This window comes from Parasteatoda tepidariorum, chromosome 4 (genome assembly GCF_043381705.1).
Source record: "Parasteatoda tepidariorum isolate YZ-2023 chromosome 4, CAS_Ptep_4.0, whole genome shotgun sequence".
Lineage (NCBI taxonomy): Eukaryota > Metazoa > Arthropoda > Arachnida > Araneae > Theridiidae > Parasteatoda > Parasteatoda tepidariorum.
Window position 1 is genome coordinate 29,111,026 of NC_092207.1, and position 17,794 is coordinate 29,128,819.

The following is a 17,794-nucleotide window of genomic DNA, read 5'->3' on the forward strand; positions in this document are numbered from 1 at the left end:
CAAAACCGAAAAATTCTAAATTTTGTAGAAGTTAATTGCTTTATGTAAGCCATTTCGACATTATCACTTTCTTTAAATTAGTTTTTTTATTTGAAACACACTCATTGAAAAGGTTTAGTTATATATTTCATACCTAAAATTTCCTTTTAAATAGCAAATAAACCAACTGCAAAACATTTACTTTAAAGATAATATTTGGCTAAAAGGAAAAGTTTTCTCATTTTTGTAAAAATTGTTTGTTTCCTGCTTGTCATTGTGACGTGTTAAAGCTTTCTTTCAATTAATTGTGTAGATATTAAACAAACTCATTAAAGGGGTTAAGTTTAATGTTTTACAACTTAAAAACCTTTTTAAGCTTTAAGTATATCTGTGAACTGTTTCGAGAAATTATTTAGTTAAATTACTAGAACTAAAGCTGCACAAGTTAAACAATTAGATTGATAAAAATTATTTTTAAATTTCTGAACTCAGAACTTGAATAATTATTTTCCATAAACTTAACTTAGATAAGAGTAAATGTTAAGATGCTGACCTAAGAAAATTATTTCAAAGTAATTTATCTCGTTTAAAGTCTTGACTGATTATATTCAAACCAACAGTTAAACCACAGAATCGTGTTTTAAAAAGATACATTATCGTGAACTTTCTGCCAGATTTCACAAAACCATATGGTATCGTTCTCACCTTAATCTTTTCCTTCCAGTGCCGTAAGTTATGCTTTATTTAAAAAATCAACTGGCTGCGTTTCAGTTGACCAAACTTGCATCTGGAGTTATGGGTAAATTGCTTTAAAATATTGCTTAGAATGATAATATTTTCTTCGTTGTACATATCTAATTTAAATTCATTTGCTATTTTTTTTAAATAAGCATAAGAATTAAATGTCGGAAATAACAAAAACTATAATTTAAAAAATTATATTCTACAATTTTACGATATTTTCAATATTTTAATTCAAATAGTTTTTAAATTTAATGCATAATTAATTAATATTCATATAATATTTTCTTCAATGTAAGTTTTGTAGCATATTGAAATTTTTTTCATTTTTATGCATTTTAAAAATCAAAAATTTAGGGATGAGTTGTTTGATATATTGTTACGTGCTCAAAAAAAACTACGCTTTTGTACTTATCTAATCAAGCAATTTTATTTCTAATTTTTAAAAAGCATAACTATTAAATGCCGGAAAAAAATTATAAATTTAAAAAATTGCATTAAACAGTTTTACAATGTTTTCTATTTTTGTTTTAATTTAAACAAATTTTAAAATGATTGCAGTATTTAGATAAGTTTCACTTTAGTTTGCGAACGTTTTGTAGCATATTGAAAAATTTTCATTTCATGCATTTAAAAAATAAGAAATTTATAGATGAATTAATTGAAATATTGCTGTTTATGTAAAGAAATTCCTTTTGTCCTTATATAATTAAGCTATTTTACTTCTAATTTTTAAAAATCATAAATTTTAAATCCCGGAAAAGGAAAAAGAAATAAATTTAAAACTTGCCTACTGCAATTATAAATAATAACTATGTTATCGATTTTTTCACTTCAAATAAATTTTAAAATTGATGCAACGTTCAGTGTTAGTTTCATTTTAATCCATGAAAACTTTGTAGCACATTAAAGCAATTATCATTTTTAAGTATTTTAAAAATCAACTTATGGATGAGTTGCTTAAAATATTGTTACGTATGCAAAAATCTTAATTCTACTTATCCAATTTAACTATTTTTTAAACATTTTTAAAAAGCATAATTATTATTTATAGGAAAAAAATTATGATTTCAAAAAAATACCATTCAGTAGTAATAAATAATATCGACGCTTCAAATTTCTTAAATTTAAAAAGCTTGTTTCATTTTAATCTATAAAAGTTTTATAGCATAGTGAAAACTTACCATTTTCATCTATTTTAAGAGTGAGTGAGTTGTTTAAAAAATTGATATGTAAGCAAAATTTATTCCGGTTTGTCCTTATATAATTTAGCTATTTTGCTTCCCCAGTTTTAAAAAGACAAATTTTAAATTCTGGAAAAGAAAAAAATTATAGACATAATTTTTTAAAAAACAAATGCATTCTGTAGTCATTAATGATATCTGGTTTTTCAAATGTTTAATTTCAAATAAATTTAAAATTACAACAATATTCACAATTAGTTTAACTTTGATCTATAAAAGTTTTGTAAAATATTGAAAATTTATAATTCGAATGTATTTTAAAAATCATAAATCTGTGAATAAATTATTTAAATCACTGTATTTTGTACTCAATGTAGACATTTTCTACTCATTTTAAAAAGTATAGATATTAAAGGATAGAAAAGAAAAATTTTAATAAATTAAAAAAAAAGAATTTCTGCTGTAATAAATGATAACTATGCTTTAAAATGTTTTTATCTAAATAAGTTTTACAAATAATGCCATATTTAGAGATAGTTTCAGCCCAATCATGTAAGTTTTGTGATATTTTGAAAACCTTAATAATGTTATGTATTTTAAAAATTTTAAATTTACAATTATTTCATATTTCGAAAATTTTCTTATGTTTGATTTAATTGAAAATTATAGTTTTTAGTTCGTTAATCGATTGGTTATTTAAATTTTTACTTTAATGAACTTAACATTTGTTGAATTTGCATTTTTAAAATAAATTTTATTAGCTTGCATTTTTATAACATTTTAATTTTACCGACGACATTCAATTCTTTAAAGTTATGAAAGTATACAAAAAAAATTTATAGCAAGCATGAACGTTTTGATAAAATATGCAAAGAATCAGCCTTCACTTTTGATTACTTAACAAAATTATTTCCAATTTTTTGATTACATTGATTATTAATTATTAGGAAAAAAGCCACAGTTTAAGTGCCATACACTTGATGCAAAGCTATAATATTTAACTGAATATGCCATCTTGCTTTAAAGAATTATTTGGGCCTTAGAATGGGGAAATAAAAAAAATATTTTGAAAATTACTCATCTTTTCTTTAAAACGCTAATTAGGCGACATTTTCCCACCTAGATGAAAAGTATAAAAATCAATGTCTTATTACCATGATTTTAAAATTTTTATTGATAAAGCAGCATTAAATGAAGTTTTCAGGTATTAAAAAAATAAGACCACAAGCGCTTCTCATGTTCTCAAAACTGTGGTTTTCCTACACATTGACGTCTTTCGCTATTTTCAGAATTAATATAGAAGACGCTAACTAAATATAGGCTAAACTTGATCTGAAGGTCATGAGTAACTGTTGAAAACTCTCATCAAATAGCACATTATTCACATAAAGCATCATTTCATGCGACTACAGAGCCTTAGAAAAACAGTCTTAATCGACAAAAATTATTTATCTTAAAAATAATTCTGTTTTAACAGTAAGCTAAGATATAAAAATCTTAATTTCCTATTAATGTAAAGAAAAGTAGTTAAAAAGTTGCAAAAGAACGTAAGGAAAAAATATTGCAAACAAATTATGGATAATCGAGATCTATAATTTGTTGTTATTATAGATCTTGATTATCCATAAGTTGTATATCTATAATTGTATGATAAAGGTTTTCAAAGTAAGTGCAACAGAGTGAGGCGAGGGGCACTGCGCACTTTTCGAATCTTATGTTCCGAGAAGTGCAATGTTAATGTGCGATGAAGACCGCGAATCAGCGATCAGAGGGAGTTTTAAAGTAGACACATCCGCTGAATCTTTGAACGTGCGTATGCGAAATTTGTTGTGGAATGATTCCGATTTTTCGGTAGCGGATTTTCGAAGTTCGGATTGAAGTTGCGGAATTTCGTAAGATGCATGCACACATGGCGGGGAGGGCCTGGTTCCTGTGCCAGAGGTCGTGAGTTTGTAGTAAATGGTGATTGGTGCACATTTAATCTGTCGGGTCACAAAGTGCTCCATGTCCTCATAACAAATTATGCCTCTGGGGGTACTTGATAGGAGATTGATCATTCTCTGCTTCAGGTCAAAATTACGATCTGTGGGTGAAAGAAAGATTGTATGAATGGGTCTGCCTTATAAATAGGTGTGACATATGGGCAGTTTTGTCAGGTACCGGTAACCAATCACCCCAGATGGCGTTGTAAAATGCCCTAAANTAAGTGCCATACACTTGATGCAAAGCTATAATATTTAACTGAATATGCCATCTTGCTTTAAAGAATTATTTGGGCCTTAGAATGGGGAAATAAAAAAAATATTTTGAAAATTACTCATCTTTTCTTTAAAACGCTAATTAGGCGACATTTTCCCACCTAGATGAAAAGTATAAAAATCAATGTCTTATTACCATGATTTTAAAATTTTTATTGATAAAGCAGCATTAAATGAAGTTTTCAGGTATTAAAAAAATAAGACCACAAGCGCTTCTCATGTTCTCAAAACTGTGGTTTTCCTACACATTGACGTCTTTCGCTATTTTCAGAATTAATATAGAAGACGCTAACTAAATATAGGCTAAACTTGATCTGAAGGTCATGAGTAACTGTTGAAAACTCTCATCAAATAGCACATTATTCACATAAAGCATCATTTCATGCGACTACAGAGCCTTAGAAAAACAGTCTTAATCGACAAAAATTATTTATCTTAAAAATAATTCTGTTTTAACAGTAAGCTAAGATATAAAAATCTTAATTTCCTCTTAATGTAAAGAAAAGTATTTAAAAAGTTGCAAAAGAACGTAAGGAAAAAATATTGCAAACAAATTATGGATAATCGAGATCTATAATTTATTGTTATTATAGATCTTGATTATCCATAAGTTGTATATCTATAATTGTATGATAAAGGTTTTCAAAGTAAGTGCAACAGAGTGAGGCGAGGGGCACTGCGCACTTTTCGAATCTTATGTTCCGAGAAGTGCAATGTTAATGTGCGATGAAGACCGTGAATCAGCGATCAGAGGGAGTTTTAAAGTAGACACATCAGCTGAATCTTTGAACGTGGGTATGCGAAATTTGTTGTGGAATGATTCAAATTTTTCGGTAGCGGATTTTCGAAGTTCGGATTGAAGTTGCGGAATTTCGTAAGATGCATGCACACATGGCGGGGAGGGCCTGGTTCCTGTGCCAGAGGTCGTGAGTTTGTAGTAAATGGTGATTGGTGCACATTTATTCCATCGGGCTACAATGCCCTCCATGTTCCTACAACAAATCAATACCTCTGGGGGTACTCAATTGGAGATTGATCGTTCTCTGATTAAGATTACGATCAGTAGATAAATGAATTAGTCCTCCCTATAAACAGGCTGTGACGTGTATGTGTTAATGAAGTTCTATTCTTAGCTATATATGATGCCACTGAAACCAAGAAACGTACCTTCTGCCTTAAATTCGCTTGGTTTGCTGATAATGACAAGTAGCATTAGAAGCAGCAACGACATCTTAATATCTTTATGTCCAGTAGCAGAATTTATGGAGTGAATCTGCATCACAATCCGTACTTTTCCAATTTTTTTTGCGAACCTCGACGCTGTCGGACAGAAATTAATATTGCACTGATTCAGCTTAATCTAACATACATGCAGAAAACTTCGCAAAAATGAGGTACTTAAAAATAATGCATAAGAACTTTATGCTGTTTAAACTTGAGTAGAATTTTATACAATGATATTAAAACAATTATAATAAATATGTAATGTAGTTAACCTGTAATCAAGTAACAGAAAAAAAAGCGCGTTACTTATGTTCTTTGTGATGTTCTCTGAATCCAGCTTTTTTTTATAAGAAATAAGTTTAAAGATATTTCAAAAATGAGTCAAAGCAATTTCCACACCTCTTTGATTGCTCTTTTAAAGAAAAAGAAAACTTCATCGCAGGAAGGTTTCCGCTACAGGGTTCATATGGAAATCGTCGTCTCTCCAAAAATGCGTGAAAAAGCATTTTCTTGTAAAATTTTTCAAAGATATCTATATAGTGCTCTAAACGTTTCCTTTTAAACATGGTAATCCTGAAATTTGTTTCTATTTATTGAATAGGTATTTCTTGTTTAATCTTGGTGGCCTTGCTTGGCTTGGCATTTGGCGATGACAGTTGCCCACCAGCGGCAGAATTATCACCATGCACTTGCGACGGGGAAGGAGTAAACTGTATGGAAGTTAAATCTTTGGCAGAATTAAAGAAATCATTTAGCGCCAATTTCAAGTATGGGGCCGCCAGATCTGTTTGGTTGCAAGGAACACCTCTAACTTCTCTTACAGCTGATGTGTTTGGAAAGATCAAAAGTCGTATGTTTTACGTCGAAATCAATCAGATCGCAACAATAGATCTCAACGCTTTCAGAGCTTCGAAGGAATCCATGAGTCTCCTAAGTTTGTTTGGAAACAAAATTGTTGATTTTCCTTTCGCGGATCTCAAGGACTTCACAGAGCTTTCAACGTTAAACATGGGAAGGAATTTGATTCACACCATACCGGACAACGCTTTCCAGAGTCGCAGTTTGTGGGCAATCATATTGGCCCAAAACCAAATTAGACACATTGGAAAAAATGCTTTCGCCAACTTGCCAAGTTTGGGAAGACTGGAATTATCCTACAATCAACTCGTGACACTTGGTCCATATGCTTTGGCAAGTAAACAGCATGGAGGTGGATTACAGGTAAATTTATACATTAAATCGTTCTATAATTTTATTACATTTATCGAGAACATCAGTTTTTGCAAAATGTTAGTTGAGTTTNCCTTCCTCGTGCTTTGAACTATCTGTATGCCAAGTATCATAGCTTTCTGTCGGATGGTTTAGGAGTCTATAGAGGACAGACAAACAGACAGACACACATTCACTTTTATATATATAGATGTGTTTAGTAGAGATAAAAAAGAAAACTTTTATGTTTGCCAAGCGCTTAGTCTTACCAGTCACACCTGATTACAGCCCTAGCAGCAAAACAACTTGGGCCCTTATTGGACAAATATTCATGAATCTTGGCTCAATAAGTGTTCAAAGGAACAGTATTTTCCGATATTGACTCTATCTAGAACTGTCTAATTTGGCCGATATTTTACAGTCTCTTTACAACCAATATCGGCCCTATATGGATCTTTCAGATTCTTCCGATATTTTAGATTCTTTATTCGGCCGATATAGGCCCTGTATTGGCCGTATATAGGCCGATATTGGCCCTATATAGGACCAATATTAAAAAATATAGACATCCCAATATTGGTCCCTCGGTGGATGCTCATGTAGGACCCATATTGAGCCAATTTTGAGCCAAAACTATGAATGCCAAAAGTTAGATGAAAGTTAAATTAGGATTTGTATTTGTATCGCGAATAGATAGATATATAGCGTTATCGTTGGAAGTAGTCTAAATAACACTATATAATTTTAATTATAATTAATAATTCCCCATTGTTGTTAATAATAATACTTGAATGACATTTTTGACCCAAGCGAAGTCTGAAGAAATTGCTCTGAGTACACGTGGAAATTCTCTTAGATTGAAAAACATTAATTAAAAATCCTGAATAACTGTATACCGAGAAATATACATCTAAACCATTAAAAATATTAGCGTATAAAACAAAGTTTATGGGTTGAGAAAATTATACTGTTTTTGACGTATTTGTGCTTCGTTTGGACTTCCAAGCAATTTAAATGTATACAGGGTGATTCTAAAAAGATGAGAAAAATTTTAGGAAGTGATAGTACACACCCACACAAACAATTTTTATCAAAGAATGCATGGTCGAAAGCAAAACCCAAAACCGCTAGAGGGCGTCAAAGTTTATGTTCTTATATGAGGCAAAAACACACAAAGAACGATGAAGTTAAGTTATAAAAGCAAATTTAATGGCATGTGATTACAATAAGTGTTCAAAACAGTGGCCGGCAGCGGCTATGCTGGTACAACGGCGAAGAAAAGATAGGCGAACTTTCCCTGCAGCGGCCGAAAGCTTGGCGACAAATAACGTAGCGCAGTAACTCGCAATAGGAATGGAGCTTTCTCGTTTGCATGAAAAAACTTTCCAAATGCGCCAGCACCTTTGCGTTTTGTTTTCGACCATGCATTCTTTGATAAAAATTGTTTGTCTGGGTGTGTACTATCACTTCCTAAAATTTTCCCCATCTTTTTAGAATCACCCTGAATATAGGTACGAAACTAGTGTGGAATGCATTGATATTGGCACAAGCACAGTGGTTATTTCGATTGTCGATGACTGAAACAGTCATTAAGACTGAAAAATTTGTATTATTAGAAAATTTCAGAACATACAGCGATTTATAGCACTCAATACCAACTCAAATAACAGTGTAGCACGACAAAGAACAAGCTTTATAACCTCAGACGGGTCAATAATCCAACTCAGTGAATAATCCTCACTATTACTGTCACAAACAAACTACTGATATAGTCAGACAACAGTTCTATTTATACAGGCTTAGCAACGAAGCCACTGAACATTTGATACAATTCTAGACGATTCTCGCTAACTCCGTAAATGTTGGTCCTATCACTTTGAAGCTCACCGAATGAAATGAAAGTCTCCTAAAAATTCCGTTTGGCCCCAAAATAACCACAGCGTGCCGCCAAGTCGGCTTAATTATCGCCAATCCGAGTCTTCCATAATAAATACAATAGGTGTTATTTTCTCTTTAAATTATGTAAGAATTACGCGACTTTCTAGCATATTTTTTCAATAATAGACTATTTTTCCAATAAATAGTCTAGTTAAATTGTGTAGTAAGATATATTATCCTCATAACAAAAAAATATTCCCAAAACACATATTTAGGAATTCATAGCAATATCAAACTGTTTACAACACAGTTTACTGAATTAAAAAACTATGTGTTATTTAAAGAGTGGTTCTTACTTTACTGAGAGGAAAATTGACGGTATTAATTAAAAAGAACAGCGTTGTAAATGATATAACCGATTCACAATTTTAAGAAGAAAACTTTTTTCAAAAGGTTTTATTTCCAACTTTTTTCTTTTTCAACCATTATCTTTTCTTTGTCTCTATCCCTTTTCTCTCTATTTTCTCCTGTTTTTGATTTGTTCCTTGTCCTTTCGTCCCTCCCCTGTAGGTTGAACTGCCTTGGTTGCATTCTTCTACTGGTCATTTTTCTTTCCTTCCCATTTAAGCTGCTTGATGATGGAGGACTCGTTCTTTCCAAAACGCTTTGTTTTCTCTTTATTCTGCAACTGGTGTCTTAAAAATTATAGATTTGTCATTATATAATCTGTAAAAGTTAGGTCTTAAAAAGTATACATCTGTAATACTGCAAATATTTTTTTTATTAGTGAAGTAAAAAAAGGTATTCCGAAAGATATACCTCTTTATTGCAAACTATAAGCCGTATGAAATATGTAAATGTTGAATTATTGTATTTCATGTTACTTTTTTAACACATTAATTTTTTGTTGTAGTTAAGTGTTTCTGCCAATAAAATAGAAGACATAGACGACACAGCTTTTGACGGAATAAATCCATATGCTGTATTCGTCTCTCAGAACCAGTTGAAAACTTTGAAAAAAGCAGTATTCGAACCTTTAGTTACAAAAGCAGCCCAACAAGGAGGATTTATTGAAGTTTCATGTAAGTTTTTATTGCTTATCATTTTCTAACATAAGAAATTCATATTCTGTGCTACACAATGCTATTTAGTATATTACATAAAAATAGAAATAAGTTTAATATATTCCATTTAATATATCCATAAACGTATAAATTCTTTAAAGACCCTAGTATAAAGCGCCTGCAGGCCAAATTTTACTTGAACCAGCTACTTACTGGCCACGGAGTGTTCGGGACCTATCAACAAAAATGTTTCAGAAAATCAGTTTCATTCAATTACTGTAGAGGGAGACAGGACATACACGACATCTCATTAAGCTCTGTCCAAGATTCCGGGCACTTTGTGGAACCCACATCATTAACTATGAAGAGGAACACTAATTCTTCGCTACATTAACCTGCAGGAAAATTGTGATTCATATAATAAAATAAAGTCTCGAGGACATTTTAGCTCCTGATCAGTTGACCCCAGTCATGGACCAACAATAGAACATGTCATCTTGGTTTTATACTGATCAACTTTTAGCCTCTTCTACATTTACCTCTTTTATCTACATGTGATTTCAGATTTTATCGACTTTTATTCAAACTTTCATTAGCCATTTACACTTAGGAGTTTTAGCTCTCATTGAACTTTAGTTTAGTGGCTTTATTTTCATTTTTAATTTCCTTAGTATTATCATCATTTTAATTCTTGACATTTTTACATCGGCGCTTTTAACTTCCATTAATTTTAAATCATGTTTTTCAATACCTTAATTTTTAGCTAATTTATTTTTAACTGATCACCACCATTTCACAAAATTTTTCTGTATTTTCAATTTTTTGTTTAGATATTTAATGTAATAATTTAACTTTCAATCTCTGTATACCCCCTGGGGTTGGCCGGGGCTCTACCTATCTCAGTATTTTATGCATGATGTTACACTATGCAATTAATAAAATGATAGTTAAAATTAAACATATTCTATTACAATGTTACACAAAGCAATTAAATACGATATTCTGTGATCGTTTATCAATGGTTTAAGCTCTTTGTAATTATATCTTGTAATTTTTAGATAACCCCTTGACTTGCCAAGGATGTGACTACACTTGGATTACTCTCAATAAAGATGTTCTAGCCCAAAAGCTCATTGGTTTCACCTGCAAAGATGGAACTTCAATTCACGACCTGACCAAATCAAAAATCGGGTGTAATTAAATGAGAAAAAAACATTTAATATGATTTAAAGAGTTCAATAAATGTTTCAGTTTCCAATTTGAAAGAGAAATTTTTTGTGTTTAGTTTTCTGTCTGAAATTTGTTTTAATGTATTAATTTTTTTTCAAACTTACCCAAGAATTTTATCTCAAAAACTGTAGTACTTAAGGCAACATAAATTTAGCAAATTAATTAAGTTTCACAGACTAATGCGATAATCAGCGAAATATGGCAATAAAATTAAATGTTTAATATTTTTACATAATTAGTAAGAAGCCGTAACAAAAACGTTTACATAATAAGTAGGAAGATGCAGCAAAATATTGGCATTGTAAATAAGAAGTTACTAAAAAATATCTACATAGTAAGTGATAGATGGCCTAACAAAATATTTATGTAGTAAGTTAGAAATCATTTCAAAATTTTTACATAGAGAAGTAAAAAGCCGTAAGAAAAATATATAATTTAATATTCATATACTCAAGCAAATAAACTATATAATGAAATAATTTATTTTCAAGTTTGAAATTCTAATTTGTAAAACTTAAAAAAAATAATAAATATTATTTTATATTGAAATAAAAATTTTAAAAGTTATGCCTTGAAGTAGACTGTCACATTGAAAATAGCTTATGCTAAATAAAAATTCTGAAAAATTTAAAATTGTAAAGCTGTAACAAAAATTCTGCAAAATATTTTTCCAGAGGATATTTTTGATTACAAAAAAACATTAGCAAAAAAAAAAGCATCAATAAAAAAAAGTCAACATTCTTCGAGCGTTCGTCAACTACATTTTAGTCCCCATACTTAACATACTACTACCTATTCTTTAACAGGAACTTAACAGGTGTGAGAGAAGAAAACGAAAGAATTATGAAAAAAATAATTTAAAGTTGCTATCTTATACATGGAAAATAAAATTAAGGTGAAAAACATAACAAGAAAAGCCATTAATAGCTGAGGGAAATGATGATGATTGAGAAATATCTTCTCTCGTATTACATCTCTCGTTATACCACCACTGCGCAGTTTATGTTCGTTAAAGCCGGACTACTAAATTGATCCGTACTGAAGCCTTCTCTCTTCAATGAGGTGTTGGATCGAGGCAGACAAATCAGGGCAAGATGGGTTTTCCATGAATTCTGATGCGGTTATTTACAAGAGTGGGAGACAGTTTTCATTATTGGTTCAGGTATCGGCTCATTTAGGCATGTTCATTCAGGTATCGGCATTCACAATCGGCAGATATTAAGTATGGGCACCTATTTTTCGAGAACTTTAAACATGTCAACTTTTTCTATATTTAAAATTTGTACAGCTAACAAAGACTATTCATAATCAAACATATCTCCCCGCTTCAGTATCTTGGAATTATTCAGTTCTTACGTTCTGGAGTTTAGGACAATTTGAACCGATACGTTCTTGGAGAGACGATACGATCCATGGCTTTTATTGCATAGTTTCCCACTTAATTTGAACACCTACCAGCTCTGAATCTAATACTTTTAAAAAATGTTGTTCTTATGAAAGTTGAGGTAGAAATTTAAAAATATAATTGAGTCGATTAAGCGAATTCACGTGTTATTAAAATTTCTGATTTTATTATTTAAGGAAATATTTTTTAGTTAATTGCTTGCAAATATTTATGACTAAATAATTATTGTATGCATTTTAAAAAATTTCAAAACATGGTAAAATTTAACTGTTAAATATTGCATCAAGAAAGTTTATGCCATGAATTGTATTTTAGTGATTTAATAGATACACTTATTAATTAAAGAAAAATTATTAATACTTTTTTGCATTAACTAAAAACAGCTCCAACTCTAATATACGTCAATGCCCTAAAAAAACGACGAAAAAGTATTGCATGCAAAATAAATATTAAAATTGCTTACGTTAATCTATTTCTGGCGAGCGAGTTTGATCAATATTGATGTAATCTGTCGCATATTCAAACAAAGTTATAAGGTTTCATTAGAGTTAATCTAATTTATGTTTATTGCTCGAACTAATTTCATAACATAATTAAATATAGTAAAGCTGATTTATTGATAATGTTTAATTTCTATGTGATTAAAAAAATTAATTGAGTTCAATTAAAAATCTTTTTTGCAATTGAAAATTATTGACTCCGCTTTGTTTTAGAACAATTTTATTAAAAAAGAAGACATTTAAAAAAATTTTACTCTCATATTTTCAGGGAAAAAAATTTTTTATAGTAAAATTAATACTTTTTTAATAATTTGCTAAATTCAAATTTATTTATTAACCGTGCTTTAATTATAGGAAATAAAACATATCTTAACAAAACATAATTCTAAATCAACAATAATCTCTTAACAGAATTTAAAACTTTCTTAAAATTCCACAATACATAATAAACTGTTGAAAAGTAATTTTCATTATAAGCCAAAGATCCTATTTAAAATTTAAATCTTCAGCTTTAATATTTACGAAGTTTAAGATACTTCAATACAATCTGGATCATTACATAATTTAATAGCCCATTTTTTCTCGACTAACGATTTCTTCGCTATTATTCTGAAGGTTTTAATACTTTCTATTGCTTACTGATTAAAGATAAATTTGATATTCTGCATAGTATAATGCATCTTTGAAGCAAAAGAAAAATTGATCCACAATGCATTTACTTATTTAAAAAGGCATTCCATTTAAAACCATATAATTTTATTGAAAAGCATCTTATTTAGTTGACAATATAATAATTTATTTTCAAGGATATAAGCACAAGTTGTTGCGACAACACCTAGCAAACAAACACCTAGTTTGAAAATTGAGTAAAATTAGCACAAATAAAAAAAACGTATGCCATGGAGTAAAAAAATCAAAATTTAAAGAAGCTTTCAGATTCTAAATCATCCCTTAATTCAAAACATACTTTATTTTACAAGACTGAAGACAGAATGTGAGTATAAATCTCCCGTACCAATCAAACAAATTTGAAAATTGTGAAAATTTGAATCAATCGAATGTGACGAATGCAAAAATAAATACTTCAACGAGCTTGCCCAACCAAAAACATATGTTCTTAATAAAAACAGTCTTTACTTATAATATAACAGGTCTCTTTTAAATACATAATAGTGGAAAATTTAGAGCATAAATCTTCCACGCCAACTGAACATTAAGTTTGAAAATTGTGTAGAGTTAGCACAGATAAATAAATATATAGAATGGAGTTAAATGCATTTAATGAAGTAATTGTCTTCCAAAAGATTCTTCAATGCAAAATATATTTCATTTACAATTCTTTGTTTCCGAAGACTGAACACAAAAAATTGTGAGAATAAATCAACCACAAGCAACAAGTTTGAGAATTGTGTAAAATTGTCATAGATGTATAAATACGTATGGCGAAATGAGTAAAAACCCAAATGTAAACAAGCTTTCCATCAAAAAACATTTTCTTTCTAAAAACACATTTTATTCATAATGCAGTTGTTCGCTTTTAAAGATTTAGCTCGTGAGCATAAATCTTCCGCACCAAATAAACGAGTTTATAAATTGTAATGATTTGGTGTGGGTACATAAACTGATGGAGTAAAAATAAATATTTAAACAAGCGCATCACATTCCCAACCATTCATTTGTTTTTTTAAATTTTTCAATATTGTAATTGCTGGCTCTCAAAGATATAAACATAGGAAATTGTGCGAATAAAACTTCCGTAACAAACAAGTTTTAAAATTGTGCAGATTTTCCACAGATAAATAAGCATATGGAATAAAGTAAAAATAAATCGACCGAGCGCTAAACCTATTATATTTACCATTAAATCTACATGCAATTGAATGAGTTATCCTTTCCCAGAAGATAGTGACAAAGATAAAGCTGTTTTTCCATCGGCAAACCCTAATAAACCACTTGAAAGCGATCCTTTGAATAAATCGCTTGAAGGCAGATCACTTTATTTTTATAGGTTCGATCTCGAGCCCATTCGCCAAAACGATAACTATAAAAATTGAAGAATTCATAAGAAGGAAAAAAAAATGTTCGAGGAGAATATAATCAAGCATATATGTTTGCACAAGGACCACACTGACAAACTTGTCTTTGTACTCACGGTAAATCGCTGTAAATCTTGTCGTAATTATAGTGTCCCCTTTTCCGTTTCTCTTGATTTTACTTTGTCTTACCCATAACCTTCGAAAACTCCCCGAGGGATTTCTTCGCCTGGAAAAAAGAATGATTGTTATATTTTGGCCGACAGTGGCTTTCACCGAGTTTTTATTGACATGTCTCACACCAAACTATGTTATTCCGTGTATCCCATATGATAATTCGTAGAAGGTAATGGATTCAGCGCTGAGTTTAACACCTCGCAGGTTGCTGAACCAACGATTTTGATGATATATGATTCCATTCATCAATTTTTTCGCCAAATTATTTGTTCGGAGTCGAAGATGGGTGTGTAAATGGAATACCAGTTCTTGATTGTTCTTTTTTTACTTAATGTAATTACGCGTTCGAAGTGTATTTCGAAAAGGCGGTCTTAATACATTTGTGCAGTTACTTAGATTAATATTCTTGCTTGGTTGGATTATTAAGCCGGATATATTCAGAGGACAGTTCAGATCGATTACTATGTTGTTGCTTGGTGTTCAAATGGAGGAAAATAAAATAATTTTTAAGTTAATTTGTAGGAATAGTATATTAGTAAGATAGATGGTAATAAGTAAACCGGATATATTTAAAAGACAGTTCAGATCGATATCTATGAAGTGCTGATTGACGTTAAAAAGAATGAAACATGAAAATATAAAATACTTTTTGAGAAAATTAAGAAAGTGTAGATTGCGAAATTGTACATAGATTAGAATTGAACTCAATATATAAATGTGTAATAAGTCGGATATATTCAAAGGACAGTTCAGATCAATTATTATGTATAGTATTACTTGATGTTCAAATGGAAGGAAGGAAAAAATTTTAAATAACTTATAAAAATAATATATTAGTAAGAAAGACGGTAATAAGTAAGCCGGATATATTTAAAAGACAGTTCAGATCGATATCTATGAAGTGCTGATTGACGTTAAAAAGAACGAAACATAAAAATATAATATACTTTTTGAGAAAATTAAAAAAGTGTAGATTGCAAAATTGTATATAGATGCGAATTCAACTCTATATATAGATGTGTTATTAAGTCGGATATATTCAAAGGACAGTTTAGATCAATTATTATGTATAGTATTACTTGATGTTCAAATGGAAGGAGGGAAATAATTTTAAATAACTTATAAAAATAATATATTAGTAAGATAGATGGTAATAAGTAAACCGGATATATTTAAAAGACAGTTCACATCGATATCTATGAAGTGCTGATTGACGTTAAAAAGAACGAAACATGAAAATATAAAAAACTTTTTGAGAAAATTAAAAAAGTGTAGATTGCAAAATTGTATATAGATGCGGATTCAACTCTATATATAGATGGGTTATTAAGCCGGATATATTCAAAGAACAGTTCAGATCAATTATTATGTATAGTATTACTTGATGTTCAAATGGAAGGAAGGAAATAATTTTAAATAACTTATAAAAATAATATATATTAGTAAGATAGATGGTAATAGTATATATTTAAAAATATGTATTTAAAAAGACAGTTAAGATCGATATTTATGAAGTGCTGATTGACGTTAAAAAGAACGAAACATGAAAATATAAAACACTTGAGAAAACTTAAAAAAGTATAGATTGCAAAATTGTATATAGATGCGGATTCAACTCTGTATATAGATGGGTTATTAAGCCGGATATATTCAAAGGACAGTTCAGATCAATTATTATGTATAATATTACTTGATGTTCAAATGGAAAGAAGGAAATAATTTTATATAACTTATAAAAATAATATATTAGTAAGATAGATGGTAATAGTATATATTTAAAAATATGTATTTAAAAATACAGTTAAGATCGATATTTATGAAGTGCTGATTGACGTTAAAAAGAAAGACACATGAAAATATAAAATACTTTTTCTTTGAGTAAGCATAAAAAAAATATAGATTGCAAAATTGTATATAGATGCGGCTTCAACACTAAACATAGATGGGTTATTAAGGCGGATATATTCAAAGGATCATTTATTATGTATAATATTACTTGATGTTCAAATGGAGGGAATGAAATAATTTTTAATAAGTTAACTTATAAAAATAATATATTAGTAAGATGGATAGTAATAATAAGCCGGATATACTTAAAACACAGTTCAGATAAATATCTATTAACAGTGTCGATTAACGTTAAAAGGAAAGAAGTATGTAAATAATAAAATACATTTTCTATGCGCAAACATAAAAGAATAATAGATTGGAAAGTTATGTATAGATGCATATATCCAGCTATTCAACATTATACATAGTTTGGTTACTAAGTCGGATATATTCAAAGGACAGTTAATATCGATTTCAATGTATAGTGATATTCGATGTTCAAAATTGAAGAATAACATAATTTTTCCTAAGGTAACCAATAAGAATTACATAATATTTAGATGGATGATATCAGTGAGTCGGATATAATTAAAACACAGTTTAGATTTATTTCTTTAAATACTGTTAATCTATCTCAAAAGGGAAGAAACTTGGGAAGAATAAAATATTTTTTCTTTGAGTTAGCATATAAAATAAATAATATAAATTCAAATATCCAACTATTAAATGACAGACTCAAATTGATTTCTCTGACGCAGCCTTATTATTGGTGTTAAAAGAAAAAAAACCCACGTAAAACAGAAAATACTTTTTGATTTAACGTGTAGATTTATGTAGTGGATAGCCGTGTGGTAATAGTAAACCGAATATATACTCAAAAGACAGTTTCGACCATGGCATTAATTTGATAAACATTAATTGCCTGTGAATGTCTTTATTTCTCACGCTGTTTGAGTGCGACGTGATTATTTCATTATAATATGGTAACACATCCGATATGGATTCGATACACAATTGTAAATGTGGTGCATTGGAAGTAAATGTGTGAAGGGTTCAATTGTAGACAATTTGACAAATTTACA

At 29.6% G+C, this 17,794-nt stretch overlaps 1 protein-coding gene across 1 annotated transcript; it reads left to right on the forward strand.

The window, feature by feature from the left end:
• The first annotated feature begins 584 nt into the window (after positions 1 to 584).
• On the forward strand, positions 585 to 10,795 carry LOC107442903 (oplophorus-luciferin 2-monooxygenase non-catalytic subunit-like). The gene is made up of 4 exons (XM_043047823.2): positions 585 to 778; positions 5,988 to 6,607; positions 9,387 to 9,555; positions 10,596 to 10,795. The coding sequence occupies exons 1-4, from the start codon at positions 715 to 717 to the stop codon at positions 10,736 to 10,738; spliced, it is 996 nt and encodes a 331-aa protein (XP_042903757.1). The 5' UTR covers positions 585 to 714; the 3' UTR covers positions 10,739 to 10,795.
• The last annotated feature ends 6,999 nt before the right edge of the window (positions 10,796 to 17,794 follow it).